Source organism: Chroicocephalus ridibundus, chromosome 4 (genome assembly GCF_963924245.1).
Source record: "Chroicocephalus ridibundus chromosome 4, bChrRid1.1, whole genome shotgun sequence".
Taxonomy (NCBI): Eukaryota; Metazoa; Chordata; class Aves; order Charadriiformes; family Laridae; genus Chroicocephalus; species Chroicocephalus ridibundus.
This window is the reverse complement of record NC_086287.1, coordinates 21,541,254-21,567,741: the sequence shown is the minus strand read 5'-3', so window position 1 is coordinate 21,567,741 and position 26,488 is coordinate 21,541,254. Positions and strand designations below refer to the sequence as shown.

Genomic DNA, 26,488 nt, shown 5'->3' with positions numbered 1-26,488 from the left:
CATCATTCATGACTATTTATCTTTTTTGGAAATGCCACGACACTAGGAATCTATGTCTTTTCTTTAGAATTAAAATCAATGGTAATATTTTCAGCTGTTGTAACTTGTCACGGCAATATGGATTAGAAAAAACTAACAAATACGAATGAGAATCAAAATGAAATCTTAAGTTTAGCACCTAAAGACATACAGACAAAAAACACTGATACTTGCTTTAATTAAAAAAGTCCAATTTAAAACACCACTGCAAAGATTTCACCTGCAATGATTTAATCCTCAAATTTTATTTCCTACCACAAAAATCTCTTGATAACCATAAAAACATAATTTAAGCAGGAACAGCTGACCATAGTCATTGAAGTGTGAGAAAGGCTAAACCTAACTTGCATCTAGCTATCTTCAAAGCCATGGCTAGAAGAAAACAACAATTAGCTCATCTCAAAAACTTATTTAATATGAAGAAGTGCTACATCTTTTCATTTGTTTTACCATCTATCTGATTTTCATCTGGAATGAAAAGCAGACTCCAAGCACTCCAAACTATGGATTTCTTGTATTCTGACCCTGCCTGGCAGGTTATCAGGTGAACATTTACTTTCCAGCTTCCTGAATAACATGAAGAGATATTCTTTCTTCTCAGGGCTTTGTAGTTAAGAATTTGTTACTTCCTCTATGAAAAGTATATTTTACATTTGTAAAATAATTTGAGGTACATCATTTAAGTGTTTACTTTGATGTGTATATGAGGTTTCTGGGTTCTTATCTATTAGCTGAATGTCTGAAGCTTTTATGTATACTTCAAGTCCTCCTTCGATCTCAGCATCATAGCTGCGTGCACTTCTCTGAATGGATGCTTTGAGTCCTTTGCGACGTAGAGAAGCTTTGCTGTTTTACAGATGAACGACTGAGACACAGAGAGAATAAATACTTGTCCAAAAGCGAACAGGAAAGCTGTCTCAGAGACGGGCTAAACCAACGGGGATGTCTTCATTACACTTGAGGCAACGAGCAGCCATTCTACAAAAATACACCCAAACTGCTTGTGTTCCTCCACGTTTGCTGGTGTAACTTTGGGGAGGGACATTTATCTCCTGCTTTTTTGTATTATAGTAACCTAATCTGCTTCACCTTCTTTCCTCTGCGTCTTTCCACTGTGGAATAACCCAATCTATCCGCAGCAGACAGGACAAAACCGTGTAAAGACCTTTAATGGGCAGGACAGAAACAAGGACATCTGAGTACAAGAAACAAAGAACAACTCAACAGGGCTCTCACCAGAACACTGAACGGCACATGCTTTTTTAGTTTTCAATATTGCACATGGTTCACGACTCTTCATAGTGTTTCGCAGGCCTTAGGTGAGAAGTACTATGCAAAACCCAGGCTCTATTACATACACCAGAATGAACTATTTAAAGAGGATGTTTTCACTGGCAAAATACTGTAGATTTTCTATCAAAAAGATAGATACCTATGCAGATGCAGCCTAGCACGAAAATTGCATTTGAAAATCTGGCAAGATGCCTAATGAAATGCATCTAATAGTTTTTGCATATCTAATCCAAATGACAGATTCGTACCAAAACCACCGAGCAGATCAACAACATCCAATTTCTGCTCTTTGAGAACTCCGCATCTAGCACTCTTAATAACCTTTAAAACCCCAAATCCAGACAATGTAATGGTACTGATTAGATGCAAGGTCCTTACCATCCTTACCAGTAAAAGTGCCATGTTGAGAACTTCCTGGAGCAATAAAATTAAGAGGGACGTGAGGGGTGCCACTGACATACTCGTGTGGAAAAGGACTGTTGGGCCCAGCGTAGCGCTGACACACCACTCGTTGGCAAACAAAGTACATTCCTCCCATGACAAAAAGTGACAGTATTATACCAATGACAGGACCGATGGCACTACTGTGTGGCTGTGACTCATCTGAGGCTGGCTTTGTTTTTTCTGGAAAAAGAGGAGGAAAAAAAAAAAAAGAGGTCATTAGAGACAGGGCAATATATATTTTGCTGGCCTGGAGCTTGTGCAGCAAATCAGTCAGCTCACAGTCATTCAGGCAGTGTCTTTCAAATTATCTGCATCAAACCCAGGCATCTGTAACTCCATATATTCTGATTCAACACACAAGACTTCGTGCCTCCTCTTCCCCTCCATGTATTTAAGGCAGTATTAGCAAGGTACTCTCCTTTCTGTCTAGCATTTCATCTCGTAACAGGTTTACTTATATACATGAAGTCCTTAATCAGAGAGGAATCTGCTCTCTCAAAAGCCATTTGAGCTGGCCAATAACATAAAAAAATTAAAAGATTTTACCAGTAGGAAAACTACCATATGTATTAAGCAGTGCATGTCTTCCTAGCTAATATGGGCCTTAAAATAGAACACTTTTCCATCCTAAAATATGACTTGCTCTCCAAAAAAACCCTTACAAATTGGAAAGAAAACACAATCCAGAATACCTCAAATACTTTCTACTTATTTCTTTTTCTCCTATATAAGCCCAATGTTAAATAATAAAAACTGCTGCAAAATTTGAGAGGAGCTCAATGGCATCTCCCTCTGACTATGGGTAACACATTCAAAATTCTTGCCAAATAAACCTGGGACCTCTATGTTTTTTGCATATGTGACTTGCTTCAGTGAAAATGATTTTGCCACGTGATTCACACAACATTTATAATCTTATTTCTTTACGTACACAAATATATTTATTCATAAAGCGAAAAATCAAAAAACCTGGTCCAAAATCTATCAATTTTACATGTTCAGATCAAACTACAGACCCCTTCCCCCCTTAATAAAGTTGTAAGAAGCGAAATGGTTCATGTAAGATTCACGCCTTCACTTCATAAAATTTTTCCCCAGTGGTTCTGGGGAAAAACAACTGAAATTTGAGAAGGAACATAAAGGAAATACAAAGATCTACCAAAAAACTCTTAACAGCTCAGCATCAAGAATTAATTTCTGTCTTAAAGTCTTTATCTACTTTTCACACTTATTAGTGCATGACAGCTTTTATGTCAGCTACAGCCCTAACTTTCAAAGAGTCAGATTATTTCAGGTATGATATCAGAAAAAAAGTAAAGCCAAAATTAAAACATATTCTAGCTAATTTAAAACACACAATTCTCATTTTTGTTAAACCTAGCTTCTTTTGAATGCAAGATCCTTATCTAGAAAGCAGCAATCATTTTTATTCCCTACTTGAGTTCTTTCCCTCAGTCAAGCAAGAAACCACCTTTGTTCCACAAAGAGACTCCAGAGAAGACAGTCTTCTGTCTACGTAAAGACACATTTAAATCAGTTAAGACCTAATTGCAGGACTGGACCCAAAGTGCAAACAGGAAACAAGTGCATTAACTTAGCAGCACAAATGTTTGTGAAAATAAACTAAAAAAAAAAAAAAAAAAAAGAAAAGGAAGAAGTGGCTTTACATTATTTACATTATCCAGGGAATTGGGGGAACTGGATGAGAGCTGAAAGATAAATGGAAATTGTGGGAGAAGCATGAGAAGTGTCTTCAGTCTGAAATGTCCAACAGGAGAGATAAACATATTTTTTTTGCCATTCTTTTAGCCTTTTCTTCTATTCACCATTTGGAATTCTTTCACCACTCTTGCTCATGAAATACACTTTTCTTTGCTGTACCCACTGTGAGGATGGAAGGAAGGAACAAGGATACCCTGACCAGACGTGGTGATCCTTCCTCTCATCCCAGCAGCGGCACAGCTTCTGACAAATGGGGCTTCAAAACCTGACAAAACTCTAAGATATTAAAAACTTTGCAATTAGCAAGGTCCTATAGGCAACATAACAAAGCAAAGTGCAGCATTTCTTTACACAAACCCAACACAAGGCATTTGTTCAGAACAAATTACTGACAGATCAGCACATTTATTTGCTTTTGTTCTAAAAGGCTATGTTCCAACTATTTTACTTAACCACTCGTGAGCTACTAAATCATAGAATGGTTCGGGTTGGGAGGGATCTTAAAGATCATCTAGTTACAACCCCCCCTGCCATGGACAGGGACACCTCCCACTAGACCAGGCTGCTCAAAGCCCCATCCAGCCTGACCTTGAACACTTCCAGGGATGGGGCAGTCACAACTTCCCTGGGCAACCTGTTCCAGTGTCTCACCACCCTCACAGTAAAGAATTTCTTCCTAATATCTCATCTAAATCTACCCTCTTGCTGTTTAAAACCATTAACCCCCATCATATCACTACACTCCCTGATAAAGAGTCCCTCCTTATCTTTCCTGTAGGCGCCATTTAGGTACTGAAAGGCTGCTATAAGGTCTCCCCAGAGCCTTCTCTTCTCCAGGCTGAACAACCCCAACTCTCTCAGCCTGTCCCCATAGGAGAGGTGCTCCAGCCCCCGATCATCTTTGTGGCCCTCCTCGGGATGCACTCCAACAGGTCCATGTCCTTCTTATGTTGGGGGTCCCAGAGCTGGACACAATACTTCAGGTGGGGTCTCATGAGAGCACAGCAGAGGGTCAGAAATGCTTCCTTTATCCGCCCCATTCCCTGAAAACTTCATGCACTAGTCACCCCAATGGTGCAAGAAGAGGGAAGCTGCGAGCAAAGCATAAGTGAGCGAATTTTACTGTCCGCTTCAGACTACAAAATAACAGACTCAGCTACGGACTAATACAGCAACTGCTGTTAGCATGCCTGTAACTTGTATGTACCTACTGCCGTGACAATTCAAAGTAACATTTTCTCCAGCAAAGGGAAAGGTCTCTCCTTATATTCTTTTCCTACCTGCACTGTAAGAGACCAGCTTGTAGTCACATGTAGACACTTGCTTACTGCATGCTAGTTCCTCCACATAATCAGCCTTCAGCTTGACCCTGTACTTGCAGTGGATAGGGCTGCACATTTTTAAAAGCCACCCCAAGAGCGGCAGCAGCTCTGCAAGCTATCTCTGCAGGTAGAGCAGCTCTGCTCTACTATCCGAGGAGAGTAGAATCAGGTCCCCCTGTGTATAGATCTGAAGGCCTGTTTAAACAAGGCCGTGTTGTATCCCTAGCTTGCAGTAACGTTGGGATTTCAGTTCATCTTCATTACTGCTGTTCCTGCATTACCTAGAATAACAGCATTACAGACTTGCTACACCATGCTGCAAGCTCACACTCTTTTGCTGCCCAGTCCAAAGGAAAAGCAGCCAAATACAGCTGGGAGAGTATCTGGCCAAGATTCACTGGGCTTCCCTGAAAGAATCTTGCTATGCAAAGACCGGGGCTCTGCATAGGGATGTAGGACATTACGCCTGAATACAGCGCTTGAATCTCAAGGAAAGACATCTCACCACACATCAGCTCATCAGAACCGTCAAGGCAATCTGGAAAGGAGTCACACTGTTGCTTCAGGAGGATGCACTGGCCGCTTGCACATCGGAACTGATTGGGTAGACAAATTGCTGCACAGAAAGAAAGAAAAGATTAAGTACTACTTGTATGGGAGCATTTGAGCATCTTAAGAAAACCAAAAGAAGTAAGACATGAAGATGCATTGCATTTTATATTATGACCAGGTAGGCACTAGAACACCTGCTTTGCTGCTGTGGGTAAAATGCAAGTCTGCACGTCTCTGATTCTTCCTTCTTGTTGTTATACATCCTACTCAGTGGGGCTAAAATGAAATTCGGATCCCAGTAACTCCCCATCCTTTGTCGAATTGGTCCTGCTAGGGCAAAACTAGGATCAGATCAGCAAGAATCTCCTACAATAACTAACAAAGTGAAGCCGATCATCTGACATGTTAACAAAAATGTAGTAACTTGGCATATTATAAAGCCTTATATAGTCTATGCTATCCTATGTAGCCCTGTACAATATAACCTTGCTAAATAACTACTAAATTTCTTACCTATATGCAGAAGCCTGTTTCAGCAAAAAGAACTTAATTATCTTTGGAATCTCTGTCGAGTCAAAGCATTTTAAATCATCAGTAAAGATACTGTTTTACGAGGGCTAGTAACCAGCAATCCTGCTAGGTTCACAGTATAGGTTGTTTAATGTAAAAAGAGGAAAGATTCTTTCCTTCTGGAGGAGAAGATCCACGTTCATGTTTTGTATCACAGCACTGGTGGTGCTGTGAAATGGACCTCCTGAACAGCCATACATACTTTGCCACGGTCCAGTTTGCAGAGCAGTTCTTGTCTAAGAGAACTAAATTATTATTAGCTAGAAGCTCCAAATGCATCAGCTCCCGATTTGGATTGTTACGCCCCTAGTAAGCTGGATGCGGTTCCACAAGGTCCTACAGTGCATATAACACACACACATGTTTATAGTAGGCTCTAAAAGCATCTAGAGCTCCCACCACACCACTTAGGTTCTTGCATTACGAGAAGGGCCAAGTGAGCAAGTGAGCACTTTCCTATTTGGCAATGACTGCCAGCCCTCTACTTATTCTTGCAACTGTCTGCTGCTCCTTTGTTTTTCATCAAGACTTCTGTCTTAATATCCTTTCCCTTGTTAGATGCCTTGTTTTCTCTTGCTGTCCTGCCTTGTTGGACTCCTTATTTCTTCTTGATCCAACAATGGACAACTTGGCACACTGAACCTGTGTTGTCCAGGAGATGAAGGTTCTTCAGTGGCATGGTAATCCAGTTGCAGTATCAAAAGATTGTTAACCTTCTGACTTCCACTGGGTATGAGAGGACCAGCTAGCAGTGCCACGGTAAATTCAAGAAGATGAAAGTCATAGTCTTGAAGATGTGGAATAAGAACCACGAACGTATCCAGGGATGTTTATTTGTCCACTTCCAGTCATAGTCTGCAACCCCAGAGCCAATGCTTCAGATTCAACTCTTCAAAAGCATGCCTTGGGAAACCAGGGGACAGGAGAAGCAGCTTCTGACAGAATCAAGGCATTGAACTTAGATCTATGGAAAGACAGTGATTGCCACTGCTCTGACCAGAAGGCAATTCCTCTGATGCGTAAGGCATAGTAGAAAAGTTCTGTTAAGCCCAGTTAGCGTCACCACCTTAATAAACCTCACCTAAAGAACAAGAACGTACTATATACCACCTTCCCTTTCCCCAACACAGTGGGTTATAGGCTGACACATGCTAAGGGATGAGAAAGGCCTAGGGGTTTTATTTTTCTTAGGAACACACTCAGGCCTTGGCCTGTAAAGATTCCTGAGGACTATAGAGGCCATGTTTGCCACATCTCCCTCCCTCCTCCTGGACACTGCGTACGTTCATAGCCCTTCTAGGGAAGAGTCAGACAGCATCCTGGACAGAAGTCTAACCACGGGTGGCCCAAGTGCTCGCAGAAGACTAGGGATACAACCACTCAGTATTCAACTGCTGAAGAAACATGTCTTCAACTATTCTAGACTAGATGGTAAAGCTCCTCTGTGCCCTCAAAGGGGCCGTGCAGGGCAAGGCAGGTGCCTACAGTTCACACAGTACTAGGAACATTGGCATTAAGTTTGCTTAGCAGTGCCCACCATTTCACAGGGAGATGACCAAATGCACATTGCACTTTGACCGTGTGTGGGTAACGGCAGCGTTACACTGCATATGGGCTCCATGGTGGACAAAGCAGAGCCTCTTGATGAAGCAGTACAGGTAGTAAGCATCACCTCCCACAAGAAAGACAGGAACCTGTTTGCAAAGAAGGTACTGATGTTCTGGTGTCCGGTATCAGAGTTACAGAAGACATTGCAAATCCAAAAAAATCCACTCTGCTGGCCCAGCGTCCTGGTTTGGGGCAATGACTGACGTCTGAGGAAGACCCTGTCTGCTTTTGATCCCGATCAGTGTGTTCCGGAATCCAGTTCCCATCCATCCTGTCTGGAACTTCCCCAGTGCCTGCCGGTGACATCTTCCTGGGAACTTGGTACGGTTTTGTATGCATATATAGTATCTATTTCAGTATTTTCCTTTTTATTATATTATTAATATTTCATTAAAGTAGTTCAGTTTTTTCTAAACTCATAAATCTCTCTATCTCTCTTCTTCCTCTCCTTGGAGCGAGAGGTGGGGGAAAGCATCTGTCATCTTGTCATTGGCGAGTCCAGCCCAAATCATGACACCCAGTGGCAACGGTTAGCCACTGAGTGGGTAGAGCCAAGGGTCCTGAGGCTTCATAGGGCAAGAGTGATGCTACTGTATAGGCTCCTGAAATTTTGTATAATAATAAGATGCCATGGTGCCAGCTCATAGTCAAGTGTCTGTTTCAGCTATCCCTTGGTCCTAAAGACAGAACATGCACGTTGTCCCATCAACCAAGGGATGATACAAATGCACCCGTCCATGTTTCTCTCTTGGACCCAGATCCTACAACTGACTGCATACAAAGCAGCTCTAGCTGCAAGAGTTCCTTGGATGTTGTTCCACAGATTTCTCATAGAAAGATACATCCAGGACTACAAGCATCAGCTTGCTAAAACCGAACTCTCAGAACAGCCAATTCAGCCACAGGTTTAAGTCCACCTCTTCCTCCCTGTGGCACCTTGCAGTGACCACTGTCTGAAGGTGAAGTAGACACAGTGGAAACAGTGGAAGTCAAAATGGTATTTATGCAGCAAAAAAAAGTATGCTCCGCCAGTTTCTTTCCTGTTTTCATTCTTAATATGGATTAAAGATACTCTCCTCCCCAACCTCCCCCATATCTATAGTTACATGGTCAACAATTTATGTAGCTACAGAGAAGTTTAATTTGAACAACAGAGTAAGAAAGAGGGAAATAAAGACAGAATCAGTGGATAGCTTAGTTAGGCTTATGGTTAAGGCTGTTTTTCACCATTTGAAACTAAAATTCATATATATATATATATATAAAAAGAACTGTTAGAATCCCAAATGGATGCTTATGTTAGACCCATGAGTTTGGGAAAATTAATCTTACTATCACAATCTGCTTCATCTGATTTATCTTGGCAGTCAATTTCTCCATTACACCGCAAGTGTGCATCAATACACTGTCCTTTCTCACACTGGAACTGGGATGCAGAGCATATGGGGCAACTATCTTCATCACTCTGGTCATCACACTCTGGAAATCCATCACACCGCCATGCCATTGGGATACAGTCGATCTCTCCAGTTGCACAGGTAAACTGGTCTGGGGAACAAGTTGGAGGTTCTGGAGAAAGAGAAAACAAATCCCATTTGTATACTCAATTTTAGCCCTCGCAACAGAGTAAAAATGTGACGGACTGAAGTTCTTCTGTGACAATATTAAGATTCCAGCAAAGACGAAAACATGATTTTGCATAGGGAATGAGATTTTGCCAACTTCATAACAAAAACTGGATGCGTGCTGATTGAAGAAACTTGCTCTAGCATGTGAGCACTGAACTAAGGACAGGAACTACAAATACTGACTTTGGCTCTAACAGCCACCTTTTGGAAGACACTGTCATACACATAAATTCAAATGAATACTCAATTTCTGACTGCAAAGCACATTCTACACAATTCTAATCCCTGCAATTATATCAGCCTGGAACAATTCTTCATAAAAAAACCTGGCCCATTGGGTTAATTGGCAATGCATACCCCTAAAACATAGAACATGTGCTTTCACAATATCTGTTTCTCTGTTTTTCCTGTGGTTTCTCCACAAACAAATTTCCAAGTCAAATACGGATTGAAAAATATGAATGGGGAAAAAATATCTGTAAAGGCCTGTTAAACATTAAGCTGAATCCTCTTGCTAGAAAGTCTCTGGGCTGCAGGTCAGTGGAGGTTCAGAGAGTAGTCTGAGGAGCACTGTAGGCCTGCCCTGATCTTACGTTCTTTCACTATGGTCGGAGACAGAACCCTGGACCTTATGCGCAGCCATTTTTATGTTTGCTGGACCTAACAAAGCTAGGACTTCCTTCAAATTTGACTTTTCGTGGACCCCAAGATCCTGGCATCGATCCATTCCACTTCCATACTGCTGCTCAGGTTGCAATCACACATTGATAGCATGAAGCAGCAGCTGCAACCTCATGTAGAGGTGCAACAATTATGCTGTAATAAGGCATTCGTAGTTGCTTTCTTCAGAATGTCAAAAGACAATCCAGATAAAGAATGTATTGCAAAAAAATGCTTCTAATTCTTACATACAGCAAATCACACACTTTTTCACCATCAGTATCGATGAAAGAAACAGTCGATGTGTAAGTCCCTTCAGTTAGTAGCATCCCCATCAGTAGCAGTTAGTTATGTTCAAAATGAGGGGGCCATCTCAAAACACCGCTGCAGCAAACAGATACCTTTCCACTGATTTCCAAAGCTGCTGGGTCAAATCCCTGTGACGTAATTAAATCAGTTAACAGAGGCAGTAACTAGCCCCCACAGCAGGTGTGGCCAGCTAATGCTCTAAGTAGACGTTTTACCACTTGGATTAACAGAGTACCACGTCGTACCCTGTCTGTGAACAACATCGAGCAAGCCGGAGGGGTGCTCTGACACTGGATGGTAACACTCCTCTGGAAACCCAATCAGCTTTTATTAACATTCAGGCTCAGGAATGGACTTCACAAAGAACCCAGCATAAGGAAAGCTTCTCAGTTGTAACCAACGACAAGACTTTTGGATGAGTATTTTTCTCCTGAGGGTGGTGTTACAGATCCTAGATCCATGCAATTACATTCTTAATTTCTTCATTAGGGAGAAATGTTCGAGAACGAGACTCAAGTATAGTCAAGAGCTTGAAAAACAAAATGCAAATAAAAATCCAAATGCATTTGATTTTTTGAAAATTTTATGATTTTTAAGTTTCTGATTTATGAGTATTTGGTGTAGCAATCTGAGAATTACAAATGTAGCCAGTGACCTGACAGCTGTAGGTAAGATAAAGATGCCAGATGCACATATTAAGATAATTCTTGAATTAAGTTTTGATATGAGTGTGCTGTTTAGATAATTCAACAGATTACTACTCCTGCATTTAGAGCCATATTTAATGTTGCATTACGGTTGCACTCGGCTGACACAAGCTCGCATTTAAAAACTCGTCAAGAGCATTCATAAGGGTACATGGGCAAATGTTCTCCAGACAAAATAGCTATTAATCTATTTTGAAATACTGGCTATTGGCTGCTGCTACAGCAGACAAGATAGGTTAAAAAGTTGTTGCAGGCTTAGGTGAGGATTAGAATAAAAAAACAAGATGCTGAAATAGAGGCCCCTTAATTTTTAGATTTAAAGCTGAAGACAACAAAGGAGTGGGATGGCAGAATCTCTCATTGCCTACATTGCGCAACAACAGTACAGCAAGAAATGGAAGTAGATTGATTCCACCCCCTCCGCAGATGTAATCACCACTGCTCTAAAACCACATAGCGTGTTGTGGTCATGGAAAAGAAAACCGTTTATAATGGAAAAGTCTGTCCCATGGGAGGTCAGAGTTCAGCCAGAAAATGAAATCTACAGCAAAATGAATACATAAAAAGAAGTCACAAGGACCAAGAGAGCCGAATGATTTAAGACATGATGACTCCCAAAAAGAAACAATTTTTTTTGTTGTTTTGTTTTTAATCCCTGCTGCAAGTGTAACGTTACCATTTTCAAAAATCCTGGGATTGTGAAAGGGAAGTCTAAATGAAGCCTGCCACGTGGAAAGAGGAGAGCAACCTTAATAAAAAGGACTGGAATGGAGCTTTTGGCCTACATTTCATAACTCGACAGTACAGTGTTTCGTGTTACGAGGCCAAATTCATTTGAAAGACTGGAGTATCACACTGTGGGAATCATACGCTGCTAGGTAATCACGGGTTGACGCAACATCATCTTACAAGCATTTGTTTAAAGCACAAACCTGTCACATCATAAAATTATAAAAATGTCAGTAGAGGGTGTATGTATTTTAAGGTCAAACAGGAATATTCCGCTTACAACAAAGTGTCACACGTGTCCCAAAACTGAAGCAGAAAGCAGTTGGTAGGAGAATCAAAGGCCAATTTAACACGATGCAACACACCATGTGTAGGAAAACACTGTGTGGAAATCCACATTTTGGACTGGAATGCAACCTCAACCCTTATCTTTTCTGATATAAAATGTTGCTCATGACTGTTAAACATGACTCACCTCCACATGTTAAGAGATTCTGTAGGAGCACAAGGTGCTCAGGGCACGAACATCGTGGAGTCCCATCCCCTTTGGCGATGCAGATGTGTGAACACCCACCGTTGTCACGGGAGCATGGATGTGCAGCTGGAGAAACACACAGGAAAGAGTATTAGATAGCATAAAAGAAATTGTAACTACTCCTAGCTAGGGCAAACTCCCAACAACACCTGCAGACCACTTCTGTTTAAGTAACCAAGATTTCGCTACTAATTAACAGGAAGATAAATGCAGGATTTTTCAGTTCGGTGCTCAGAAGCTGATTTACTACTTCGTAAGGACTGTGTTTCTCACAGTCAGGGTGATGTGGAAACCTTTAAAGGACTTCTGAAAAGAACTCGGGCGCTCAGGTGAAGAGGAATGAGAAGGCAGGTTTGAGAAGGCTGCATTTACAGCATATCTAGACGTCCCACCTGCATTTCTAAGGTAGCCATATTAACATACGTTGCTACAGAATACCAACCCCCAAACCCCTCGGGAATTCTTCTTTAATCTTAAAGAGCTCTTAATATCTAGCCCCTCCGCTTCCCTGTTACTCACAAAACTGCAATATAAGCACACACAGGTGGGTTTTTTTTATTATTTTTAAAGACAGGAAGCTACACGGTTTTATTCCCAAATCAGTTACCCAGAGGCACTGAGTACCTGAGAGCTCCTAATAGAATCACTGTAAATGAGCATTCGGTGGGTAAGAAACAGGCACGGAGAAGTAAGGTCACTGTCTGAGGACCCCAGCCCAACAGAGTCAGCAGAGACCCGGTCTCCTGCCTGCTCATTCGAGCTGACGGCTGAGCATCTGCTGGAGCGATCTGTGGGGCTACAGCCTGTGTTATTTGTGACGCTGCTGAGCAATGCGTTCTTTACTGCTAGTAAGGACCAAAAACTTCCACGGGGAAGAAATGGTATAGATATCATAACTTCTGTGACAAAGTTGTTTTCCATCTGTTCAGGCTTCTCAGCAACCTGCTTTCGCCTTTAACAAATCCATTAATTTAATCCAGTGTTGGAGACATTACTGTTCGAGGCATGGGTTGCTAGCAGAGAAAGTGCGTGCGTCTATACTTGTGTATATGTATTTTTACTCCCCTGTTGTAACAGAAGTCACCTATGTAGGACAGTTTTCAGCTGCAAAAAGTGATTCTTTTTAGCGTGACTTAGAAGAAACAGTACAGAAGAAACAGTACTCTTGCCATAAAAAATAAACATTTTAAAAAAACCCGCGTGGGATGTAAAGTAATCTTTTAACAGTGCTGAGAATTAAAGAAAAATTTCTTTCTGCATCATTATTATCTTAGAAGTACACTAAGAATATGAGAAATGGCACAGAAGGAAAACTTGAGTATTGTAAAAGGAAAAAGGACATCTGGATGAGGATTAGCACAAAGAATCCACTACGGTTTAAATACTGATGCTACCGTGTTTGTTACAGCTTACCCACATAGGCAAGTGTCTTGGTTTGAGCAACACAGGACTAATTTCTCTTCTAATGCTTGGGAAACTGCACTTTTAGAAGATCCTAGTGTCTGAATTCCTGAAAATATTTACTTTCTAGCCAGCTAGGCTATGTGGGATTCAAGGTCTCGGTGTTTTCGAGCTTTGTCAGGTGCAGGGATGAGGAGGAGCGAGGTCTGGGCGCTTGACCCAGGCCGCCTAACAGGATTATTTTATGCTATTAACATCACATTCAATATAAATTAGAAAGTTTGCTGCATAGTTTGCTCTCTCCCTTGATGGCCGCAATCCAGAGAACTTCTTGCCCCGGTGCTGGGCCCCTGAGCCCTTCCCTTCCTCCTGAAGCTGTTGCACTCGCAGTGTCCAACATTTGTTGTCCCTGCCGGCAGCGCACAGCTTCCTGCTGATAGAATTGGCTGGGTATAATTACCGTACATCTTATATTAGTATTGGGATCAATACTGCTTCTTTAGTATTATTGTTAAATACTGAGTCTTATCCTATTAAATTTATCTATATTTCAACCCTCGTGTTTCCTTGCTTTCCCCAATTCCCCTTCCTGGGTGGGGAGAGGTCATCAGGTGATAGAATAATTAATGACAATAAATTGTTATGGGTTTTCAAACCGTAACAGCAAGTTTGAAAATACTTTCAGCTATCACAGAAATCAATGTATGCGGCACAGAGGGTTGTGGAGTAATTTCTTCTGAAAATTAAAGCATTATATGCAAACGTACCCTCCCTATGTAAGAGAACCCATCACAGGCAACAAAGTTTAAAGAGGCCATTGGCATTAGTCCTCTGTTTCCCACATCTTGTTTCTGCCTTTATATTCTCTTTTATATTCCTATTAAGCAGTAGCAGCTGGAAGTTGTCATTATGAGGAGTGACTACTTTAAGAGGTTTCTGCACTCTCCCTCAGACCACAGGAACTTGGACCACCAGTCCAGAAAAAGAAGGTCCTGCATGCATGACCCCTTTCAGAAGAGTGCACCTAAAATGGCTCCACCTCTGATGGAAGAGAAATTCCATATCCACAATAATTCATTACAGGAGCTTCCTGCCCATTCTCCCTCCCTCACTGGAGGATTTTAAATCATCATTCGTGCTGAGTCAAACCAGTCGTGCTTTACACAGACGTCAGAAACCACTGGAGAAAAGGCAAGTACAATCCTTTTCTTTCTTTTAAAAGATTTTTCCAATTCTTATTATTTGGTTGTACTTAAAAAATTAACGGCCATAATTATAAGTAGCTTTTAGAGTAAACTCAGTATCATATGAGCTTGCACAAAGCAATAACTAAGCGTCATGAAATCACATATTCTAGTTGTGCAGAAATACTCCTCTGGAGAAGAACAAGCAACTTGTTTCTCCTCCTTTTCTAGGATCCCGACTGGCCAAGTCGAAAGCACTCCATGGCTTACTTGAAGACCACTGGCCAACTTTATTACAATATTCAGCTGGATAAGGACTTGAGAGACAGTGACCAAGACTGAGAGACATCAGCTATTGAAACAAACTTACAGAATTCCTCCATATCAAGCTCTTCCACAGCATGAATGCCTGTCAGGTGAGCAATTCGGCCTTGAATTCTAGTCCTTTTGTACCCGTTCACTTTCTCCACCCTCTCAATCATCTGCTGCTGACGATCGATCCAATATAAGTGATTCCCCAGCACGGTGAGTCCCATTGGCTGAAGGATGTTGGAGTCCTCCAGGGTCACGCGGTTAGCACCTGAGATCAACAAAAACAAAGACTAGTTTTACACCAGTTGACTTTTAACTCATATCTTAAAAAAAAAAAACCCAACTAAAACAGAAGCAAAGCAAAGCAAAGCAAAGCAAACGCTGAAAATAGTTATCTATACAGACATTGTCTTTACCTGCCTATGCAGACCAAGGCTCTGCTTGTTCAGCCTCACCTCAGGTAAATGCGACCAGTTGTCATATTATGAGGGCAAGCAGATACAACATGAAACACAGCTCATCCTTTCATACGCTGGCTGGTCAGCCAGCCATGATCAGCCTCACGTTGACGTGCTTTGTTATATGTGTACAGTCCCTAAAAGCCTGTGTCACCGATACAGACTCGGCTCTTGGGCCAAAATTTTTACAATACATTCACACACCAAGCTGTACCCTTTGTTGCAATCTACAAGCAAGAGTGAAATACAACCAATTAGCTTCACTGCCGTTACTCAAATAAAACACGTTCATCATGCAAAGGCAGAAGCAAGTACACAAACCCTGTCATATGCTGTATCACAACCACAGAGATATGGTCATGAAAGAGAAGCTCATATTCTAACAGCCACGCTTCTTCCTTCATCTTCTCTTTTTAGTTCAGTAACCAACCAGAAAACCCAAGCTCCAAGTATCTCAATATGCTCTTAAACAGGAACACTGTCAAATGCTCAGGTTTTCTGCTCTACAGAAACGTGTAAAAATCTGCTCTCAGCCAACGTGTGAAAACCAGTGTAAGTACAAATGCACTTATGACCGCTTTTAACTTTAATTGCTTGCAGTCTTCTACTGTGTGCTGCCCTACACTTAGTGGCATTTAAGTGTTGCTTTTGTTTTGCTTGTCTAGGGATTCCAAATTATTCTGTTAATTCACAGAAACCATTTTCAGGCTGTGTATGCCTACGTATACTGGATATATTTGATTTTAAAGATAAGGAATCAAAAGAGAATCACAACTTGGTGCTTCTTCTGCTCTTTTATTTCATTTTGGAATAAAGACCTTATGTCTGCTTGCATGTAAAAAATAGACATTTTTAATATCTACACAAAAAGAGATTAGAGAATCTGGATACATAATAAAAATGCTATGACCACTGGATTCAACTAATTTGCTGCATAAATTACACAGAGCTCAGCCAAGCATAAGAATGTAACGTTTATTTCAATTACAGATTCTATTAGTTTTGCACATAAAATTATTGCCTGCAATGACTCTTAGTTGACTGTCACTGAGAAACAGTGTGCATTCAAATCAAATTTAGTTGTAGAGACATCAGAAATTCTTGGACTTGGAATTGGGGAGGGGGTTTAGTTCTTTAGCCCTGAATTTCTTTTGTTTCCAAACCCATGAGGAAGACGTCTTTGTTTCATTTCATTTTCCGAAGAAACCTGCATGAACTGTATGTGACAGTACAGTCCTGGTTGGAGGCTGACGTGTCTATTATTGTACACATTTCCAACGTACCACCGGGTTTTACTCTTCAAAAGAGTACAAGAACAGAAGAGATGCACCTGCACTAATTTCACTAAATGGGCACTAAACCTGACCCTTAGTACTACTCTCAAGCAATGCAGTTCCTGAGATGTTCTTTTAGAACCTTAGAAAGAAAATTTAGAAATACTAGGAAACATTTTGACAGAAGAAGGTTCTCGGTGAACAAAGCACAGGGCACTTTGTTCATCTGCCCTCCATCCTGCTGAGCACCCTTAGCTCCTATGAACTTCAGTGTCACCGGATTTTCAAAGACGGCTGTCCTTCTGCCAGACTAAGTCTCACATTTTGACCCAAAAGCACACTTGTCAGCTGCATTCAAGATACCACAAGAATAGGAAAGCCTCATTTCAGTTTGATATAAAGCAAACTCCTTCAACATTCTTGACTTTTTTAAATGTTAAATTGCTCATCCATTTAGATGTAAAAGGCAAGCTGGTTTCCTGAAGGATATCCTGAAGGCATCCTTCATGAGGTGTCAGGTGACGCTTGCAAGACAGCAGTCCTGCTAGAATCCTAGACTGTTTGAACAGTCTCCCAAATCCAGGCCTAAAACAGGATACAGTTTTTGGGGGTGTACATCAAGCATCATCTTTTTTCTCCCTCATCTGCAAAAAGCTGAACATGGGTGGTTTGGGAAGGTGCTGGAGATAGCACTCGTAAGGTGATTAATCTATACTATAATTAAGTTGGATTTGATCTTAAGTAAACAACTGTCCAAATTACTAATGAATACTTTTAAAAGGAGAGGCAAAGGGCACCTATAGCATTGGATGACACCATTAAATTGTTGTTTAGAAGAATGATCAAAACGAAAAACTCTATCTGAACAAATAAAAGGATATTTTCAACAGATATTGTTAGAAAAAAGAAGAGAAAACATGTTACAAGTAAAGAAGTGTCCAATTTCCATAGTAATTAAATACTTTGATTCCTAGAATGAAACAGATATGTAGTCTTTTCAAGATGGAAATCAATAGTTAAATGTGAAGAACAGCAAGCTGGAAGGACACAATTCCGCTATTTGAAGTCTAATTGAAAACAAAGTATGTTTTCTCTGCAACCATTTCATAGCTTTTCCTGTCACTTCAACAATAATGTAAAACACTACTTTTTAGTTGACTGGTGTGGCAGACAAGTTATTTGCAAATAGTTTATGAACGTCTAAAAAGCATCAACAACTCCAAAGAAAAAAATTCAAGAATCTCATAGAGAAAACTGTTAGACAGGTTTATAGCTCTTTCGTCCCTCTCTGGAAGCTGGGCATTGGACACCTGAAGTTATTCCTTGATTTAGCAGGATGCTGTAATCAGGGTGTACTGCAAGCTTCAGAAACCCCCATAATCACGTCATCTCTCCAAGCCTAAAAGGGAATAAGGTTGTCTAGACTAGACTAATTGCCATGAAGGATGCTATACACAATTTGGGTCCAATTTATTCAGCAGCCTCAGTTTACGCTAAAATCCTTTTGCTAATATGTGCCCATTTTAAAATATTTTGCTCAGAAAATACTTTTTAGAGGAACTAATTCAAGCAATGTAACTTTGGCTGTCATATTTTTTCTAAAGTTGTGCTGCAAGACTGCAAAATATTTTAAAATAAAAACACGCGGTTAACTCATTTAAAAAATCAACAGTTCAGTGAATCAAATGACAGTGAGCTCAGCTAGATCAAATACAATCAATAGTCTTCTGGCTACATGATACATATCTTCTAGCTAATAAACATTGTTTTCTTTTAATCCTGTATCTTTCCCCTGCTTTTATCTTAGTTATAGGGTTTGATTCTTTAGCTGTGAATCAAATAAATGTGCACTAAAAGCTTTGGTTCAATATTAACCGGAGAAAGTTTAGTCTTCCCTGTAAAAAGACACAAAGAATTGGATTAAAACATGCATCAAGTATGGAAATATAACCTTACATGGAGTTTTAATGTCACGAAAAGGAAGAATGCATACAAAGGAGACTGCAATCACAGGATACAACTACCAGCATGTGATGGCCTAGCTGCTGATTTGTTCACGTATCGGTTTACTTAAATCCTATTGTCAGGTCTTATTCATTCAAGGTTTAGATCTAAAACAATATTAAACAGACTCCTCAGCATTTTGCTCTGTATTATGCAAGGACACAGTCTGTCTTCCAACCTGCAACGTGACAAGCAAGAAGCACTTGCCCCCTGCCCGCTCCCATCTGCCAGCTGTGACTCAACCTTGCATGCCTGTTAAATCCAAGGGGAAAAAAGGATGCTTATGAACGTACAAGTAGAAGACATATGCATAGCTAGGTCCACTGTATGCTACAGCCTCATTAAGTAATATGGCTTCCTATTACATGGGGGTCAAATTTTATCAGTAGCAGCACTAGTTATTGATCCCCTCCTCCCTCCTCAATTCAGTAACTTCTCCCTGGTATGTTCCCGCTCTCCCAAACCGTATGATTTCCACACAATCTTCTTTAGTGCCTCGTCTCTCTTTCTTGCGTTTGTGGATACCACTTCAGCTACAATACCTGCATGATGTGCTGCTTTTCTGTCTTGTCCTTTTACTTCCGGATTTCCTCCTACAGCACTTCTCCTTTCATCACGAGACAAACCCCTCTCAGTATCTCTGATGCATTTTGTGTTACGTGTCCCACTCTGTCAACCTCTCCTTCTCACACATGGGTTGTTTGTCAAGCCTCGTCTCCCTCCTGTCTTCTTTTCACCTACAAATTTTTGTAGCTTCTCTGATGCCTATCCTGGATTGGACATTTTGTGGCTACACAGGCCGTTTGCCAGTACCCCCCTATCCAGCTTGATAACTGAGGAAAGACATGGGCTGCTTTACCTTCCCAGCTCCAGTTTCATGTTTTTATGCCCTGTCTGGCAGAAGTGACCCGAGTCCGACCTTGAGTCAGTTTTAGGTGCTCAAAAGTGAACTGTCCTTGAAAAAAGTGAACAGTTTTCTCCTGTTTTAGTTCATTGTCTCACTACAAGGGAAGGATGTGACTCCATGGCAAGAAGAGAAGAGCTGCAAAAAATTGGAGAATCAGCATTTTATGGCAGATGCCAATCACTAAAACAGCCCAGCTTCTACTCCCTCATAATTGCTCACTTCTCTCTGCACTTCCTTTAGGAGTTTCATTTCTTGATAAACAGATGCTGATGAGAGAAGAAATCACGAGTCAGAAAGTAGGGCCATTGGATCCTCTGTGCTGTACTGCTCACCAGATGAGTGATCCCATTTCTCCACTTCTTCAGCACTATCAAGTGCTTTTAAAAGTCAACGATGAACAGTGATCTCTAAGATCTTTTGCTATGGACATTGAGTAATGCTTTATTTTACTAATATGGAAAAACTGCAATGAGTTGACCTTTCTCCACTGTTCTGCAACACTGGTATTCCAGATGAGCTGCCTTATCATCCGTCTTGGAAGAAAGCCATTCCCCTTCTTTCTGTTTGTTTTTCAAGCTACCTTGATTTACTAAGCTATAAACTCCAGAGAAAGAAAAATTGAAGAGTTATGCAAACTTTTCAAACCATAAGGAAAACCAAAAAGGCATGGTGTGGGTGATTTAGGGGTTCCATGACTGGCAACACCTATTTAAATCTGATCTTGCAAGAATTGCCTTCAAGAACATATCAAAAGTCAAATGGCTCTCTTGGAGGGTGGTGATCATTACAGACATGTTTATTCCAATCACATCAAAGACCGGAGCCCACCAGGAACTGTTATCTGTGACTGCCTACACAGAACTGGCAACAGTGGGGACAGAAATTACTGGGGTCAGCATCAAAGAGGGAACGATGTCCTAAACACACACACACACTCCGCTCCAAATGTTTAACTGCATACCACATACCTGACAAGTCACAGCTTTCGATGCGCTTCAGATCCGCATCCACCCAGAAAAGCTTTTCAAGTTTGTTGTCAATCACCAGTGCTACCGGTCGGATCAACCCAGTTGTAAAAAGCACTTCTCTCTCTGTGCCATCAAGGGCTGCACGCTCAATCTTGGGAGCTCGCTCTTGCATGTTGGTGAAGTACATGTACCTGAGAACAGAGACACCCGCCGCTGAACTGAGAGCTTCGCAAGGGAGGCAACTCACCTTTGCACACAGGTTCTACATTGTAAGTGGGAATAGTTTAGGCAGGGATGACTGCAGTGACTGCTGCTCCCAGCTCCAAAGATCCAGATCTGTCAGCTGCAGAACCCCAAACATTTGCTAACCGGTATACTGAGACAGCCTGAAATCAATAGCATTTGTCCTTAAAACACCAGGCCATAAAATGCCTCGGCAGCCAGCACCGCTGCACCGGCAGCACTGTACCTGCAGTGGAGGAGGCGGTTATAAGAGACTAGCACAGGCTTTCTGCAACTGTCCTTGGATAAAGCTGTCCCCACCTGCGATTCAAAGCCCAGCAGCTCTTTCTGACAAAAAAAACATTAACCGTCACCTCCTCTCCTTCTGGGTTGCCTTTCTTCTCAGTAAGCAAAAGTTCCTACCAAACTCGAGAGGAGCAAAGATCACAGAAGGAAGAACAACTGAGGATGGCATGTTCCTGATGTCCAAGTTCCAAGAATTCTTTCTATCTGCCTAAGCCAGTTCAGCTGCAAACAGAAGCAGTCTCTGCGCTCCCCCTGCATAGTAAAAAAGGGGTTGCGCACCCACATGATGAACTGAGAACTCCCTCAGGGAAAAGTCCACCATTTTTTCAGTGGTGCATAACTTGGGTGAACTCCCTAATACAGTGGGCTACACTGCTGCATGGCCTTCAGTGGTGAAACAAGGAGGAGAGGCAGCAGTCAGAACCTGTAGCCAAGGAAGAGGTGGAGGGAAGGATTTCTGGAATTAAGGCAGAAGTTCAGTACGCAGATCGCTCATTCAGCTCTCACAGGTAGTCACAGTGTTCAGAACAGTCTCTCCTCCATCTTTTCCTCCTTTAATTTGAAAAGAACCACAAAATGGTTCGGGTTGGAAGGGACCTTAAAGATCATCTAGTTCCAACCCCCCTGCCCTGGGCAGGGACACCTCCCACTAGACCAGGCTGATCAAAGCCCCATCCAGCCTGGCCTTGAACAACTTCCAGGGATGGGGCAGTCACAACTTCCCTGGGCAACATGTTCCAGTGCCTCACCACCCTCACAGTAAAGAATTTCTTCCTGAGTAAAGAATTTCTTAAAGAGATTTATCTTTAAATCATTTGAAAACCTGACTAGAAGATTTGAGAGTTTTAGAGATCAACAAACCCAAACACCCATTTTAATGGAGAAAGCAGATAAGCTTTTATAAATACAAACTATGTCCAAGTGACTTAGTCCCAATAAGATTAGAATCCTTCCTCTAATCCCCCTCTCCCCACACCAGCTTTTGAACTGTGCAGAGTACACTGGGTATTGTATAAAACAACAATCTTCTAAATGCTCCAGACAGAGTCTCTGAGTACTACTGTATCCACACAGTTACTAAATATTGTCATTCAACATCTGGCAAGCACACGGTAAGCCATTTAGTAGCAAATTGGGATTTAAGCATCTAACATTAAAAAGAACAGTAAAGGACCATCTTTGACCTCTAAGAATGAAGCTACCAACCACCTGAAGTGGAGGTGGGGTCTGCTGCCTTGCAGCAAAACAACCTATTTTCATCCAGTGGGAAATCACGCTAGTGCATCCTATCTGTTGTAATTCATTTCAGAAGTTTTTGAGATACACATCAAGACAGAACTAACATTAAAATGTATAGAACACAAGGGGTTTGTTTGTGTGTTTAACTTTATACTGTTACATTAGCAGGAATAGTTGTATCATATGAGAGATCCCTTTTTTTTCCCGGAAACATGTTTTATGAAGACCAAACATTTATGAGCCAGATCCCCAGCTGATACAAACACAGTGTAAACTCTCCTGATTTTCCTATTAGGTGGTGGGGCTGTGCACTCACGCAGCAAACGGGATAAGGTGGTTTTGCCCCGCTTCCCCACCGGGGTTAGTTCCTCACTGTAACCAGCCACGTGGCTGTGTGAACTTCTAAGTCGGCACACTAGAGCAGGCAGCAAAGGAGAGAACAGGAAGAGAAAGCTGGATACCTCTAAAAGCCAGAACGGAACAAGCAGTCACCTACATCCTGAATAAAAAAACATGCAAAAATTCTCCCTTTTAAAATACACAGATGCAACACAAGATTCACACGCGCAGCTGACATACATCCCAAGAGTGCTCTGTACAAGGTACAGAAAGCAATCTCACCCTCGCTCTGCGTTCACTACAATGGCTCTGGGCTTGTCGTGATCCCCTCGCAGCACCATCCCAATTGACTCGCCGTTCAGCCTGTGGACATTGACTGAATTTGTGGCCTCACAGGTCCAGTACAAGGTATGGCTGTATATATCGATGCTGAGGTCATGGGGCTGCTTCTCTGGGTTCTGGCTTTGGTTTGGAGTACTCATAACAGTGAAAGGCTGCAAGAAAACATACAGGGAACAATTTCCAGTAATTATTCTTATTATTTATTGAAGAAGACCCACTTGATGGTCCAGGAACACCTAAAACCACCCACAAGGAAACAACAAATACAAGAAATGCAATAAAGCTTAACAAAAAAGGATTTGACTCAAACTGTGGATTAGAGGAAAAATATCTGGACAATATTTGTACCATTATGCAAAACTCCCCAGAAAGCAGTTGTGGGGCCTCCTATAAGTAGAACTAACTAGCAGGAGACGGAAGAAAACTATAGTGAATGTTTATGCATGGAACGATCTTGAATGAAACAATGCAAGAAACAAGGCAGCCTTCTGGCCAGACCTGCAGTGTTATACAGTCAGATGAACAAATCTCTATCTCTTGCCAAAGCCTCCTGAACTTTATTATTTGTAGTGTAGTAAATATTGATTTTCTTTAAGTCCTGACTTCTCTTAAAAACTAAAATCTTTATTGAAACTTGGTTCTGTTCGTTTAAATGTCAAACAGCTACCTCTCTGCCTCACACCCATACTAACAACATTACCTTGCTTTGCCCCTCATGTCTTTATGATGGAACTTACAAAACTCGACATTATTGCCAAGTTCCTGGAATCGTTACCCTCAACCCCTCCCAATCTAACTAACATACTGTTTACTACACTTTTTAACTCTACGTTGAATACTAACATAGACTTCAACACCTTATTTCTGTGAAGAGCGCTAGAGTGTATAAAAAAATCCCTAAAGGAAAATAATCTTTCTGTTTAATGTTACACAGGCTCCACTAGCTTAACAGTCAATCCCAGTGCCATTGGGATAGCAATACTGCCGGCAGGACTCCCAACACCAAAGTAGCCTTGAGAAGTGAAATGCTTCTGGTGACATGATAACGGTGAGGGGAAAGCATTGGCTTCCTTAAGTGTCCTCACGCAGCACTCCCAATCCAAACACAAGAACAGTACCAGAAAAAGTTCATATGGCTCAAGAAAGCTAAAGACACCATTCTGTGCCCAGCTTAAGCCAAATGAATTACCCAACACAGCATTATTTGGGAAAGTTATATTTCCACAATTTGGTTTTTAAGCCTTCAAATTCTACATAGTGATATACAGGCTTTTTTCTTTTTATATAAAGCTTTACCCCTATTTTTTCTTGACAGCGTGCCTAGAAATAAAAAGAAATAATTATTTTCCTGAAATCAAAGGTAACATTACCCAGGTATGAAATTCATATGCATCACCTGCAAGCAGCATGATTTAACAAAATTAAGTAAATATAGTTGGTGAAAATTGGAAACTCAAAATTTGCAGGGGATCTGCATCTTCAAAGCTGTGCGACCAAGGCAGAGGAAAGCACAGAGCAAATGAGCCTCCATTGCAATTTGCACCTAGCAAGTACCAAAGAGAAGCTAGACTACAACAATTAGCACCTACCATAATCCCAAAAAGCAAGAGGTTCTTCAAAATTCATCCACAACCCAGGTGGCTGCTCATCCCAACATACCTCCTCCCAATCTTAAAAGTAATGGCCAAAAAATAAAATTGTCATCTCTTCCTTTAAAGGAAACCGTAAAACCGCTGATGCATGAAGAGACCAGTCCACTTCCACTGATATCATGTCATATTGTTTAGATAGGACTGCCCAAGAACTAAGAAAATATAACTTGTCCGTTCTCCATTTCGTTTTTCTTACTCAAACCATAGTTTGTAAAGAGTCTGTTATCTTGACCTGGGAGTTAAGCTCTGTTAACACATAACGCTGCCTGGAAGAACAGGACGTTTCTTTCCACTGTTGTGTGAATAACTAGTGCAAAAGAATAATGCCCCCACCTCAGTAAAACAATTAAGCATGCGGCTAAGCCTATCCCTACCTGGCACAGCACTCAACTCTACATTCACTCAGGGTTTAACTACAGCTTGGACAGCTGAGCGTTTTCATTCTGAGAGCCTTTTACAACGATGACAATGTTACCAGACAGCTGGCATGCACAATATTGATTTCAGAATATAATTTATCTGTCATCAGTATGAACAGTCGGTCTGGCTTACTTCAGTGCCCATCCTTAAATAAAGATCGCGATTCAAGCCTTAGAGTTTCAGATACATATGATGTGCTGTTATTCCATTACACTTCTTTGTGTATAAATTAAAATCACGATCCTAAAAGCCTTCAGTAGTTTTCACATATAAATAGAATATACATGAATACGTGCTGGCAAGAGTAAAGTTTAAATCGATGAATCCTTGGTGCACAGGACAGAAAGGGAAAGTTGAGCATAAAGTGCAAAGCACACAAAAAGACCGACGCAGAACTACATACACCATGTAAACTTGCCTGAGTGCCATCATCTTTGGCTCTTTTTATAATATTCTGACGTCCATCCACCCAGTAGATCAATTTATCTAAGGGATCATAATCAATAGCCTTGACATTCCTGAGCCCATGCACGGGCAGGATGATATCTGGACTTTGCTGATCATCTGGTATCATTCGGCTGATCGCAGATTTCTGGCTGAATAACAGGAAGCTGGCGGGGGCTGAAACAAGCCAAAACGGAATGCGTAAGAAAATGCAGCTCACACAGTCAAAAATACACCCGCACAAAAGACAAAGAATATTTAGGACAAAATCCCAGAGAGACAATTATATCCACAAGGAAAATTAAGGTAATTAATAATTGGAGATTTTTGCTGTTAAGTTGAAAATGTTTCTTTGTGTACTGCTGGAGGTAAACGTGCATACCCTCACACAGAAAGTATTTCCTTTTCATATTATAAAATAACTATGTCTCTCACGTGGAATTTAAGTAACATGAGTGACTGTGGGCAATGCACAGTCACAGGTTCTCCTATATTATCATAGAATCATTTAGGTTGCAAAAAGACCTTTAAGATCATCAAGTCCAAGCATTAACCTAGCACTGCCATGCCCAGCACTAGACCATGTCCCTGAGCACCACATCTACACGTCTTTTAAATACCTCCAGGGATGGCGACTCAACCACTTCCCAGGGCAGCCTGTTCCAATGCTTGACACCCCCTTCAGTGAAGACGTTTTCCTAATATCCAATCTAAACCTCCCCTGGCGCAACTTGAGGCCACTTCCTATTACCCTATTGCTTGATACTTGCGACAAGAGACCGACCCCCACCTCACTACAACCTCCTTTCAGGTAGTTGTAGAGAGCGATAAGGTCTCCCCTCAGACGCTCCTCATAAGACTTGTGCTCTACACCCTTTACCAGCTTCATTGCTCTTCT

At 41.3% G+C, this 26,488-nt stretch overlaps 1 protein-coding gene across 2 annotated transcripts in view; it reads right to left on the bottom strand.

The window, feature by feature from the left end:
* Nucleotides 1–26,488, bottom strand: part of LRP5 (LDL receptor related protein 5) — a 165,463-nt gene that overhangs the window by 11,145 nt on the left and 127,830 nt on the right. The window contains exons 13-20 of one of the 2 annotated variants that reach the window (XM_063331969.1): nucleotides 25,565–25,767; nucleotides 23,015–23,226; nucleotides 20,627–20,817; nucleotides 15,074–15,283; nucleotides 12,059–12,184; nucleotides 8,883–9,119; nucleotides 5,326–5,436; nucleotides 1,711–1,956 (exon numbers count right to left, since the gene is read on the bottom strand). In XM_063331969.1, the coding sequence (XP_063188039.1) occupies nucleotides 1,711–1,956; nucleotides 5,326–5,436; nucleotides 8,883–9,119; nucleotides 12,059–12,184; nucleotides 15,074–15,283; nucleotides 20,627–20,817; nucleotides 23,015–23,226; nucleotides 25,565–25,767 (1,536 nt within the window). The remainder of the gene's footprint in view (nucleotides 1–1,710; nucleotides 1,957–5,325; nucleotides 5,437–8,882; nucleotides 9,120–12,058; nucleotides 12,185–15,073; nucleotides 15,284–20,626; nucleotides 20,818–23,014; nucleotides 23,227–25,564; nucleotides 25,768–26,488) is intronic. The other variant, XM_063331970.1, reaches the window with a different exon arrangement.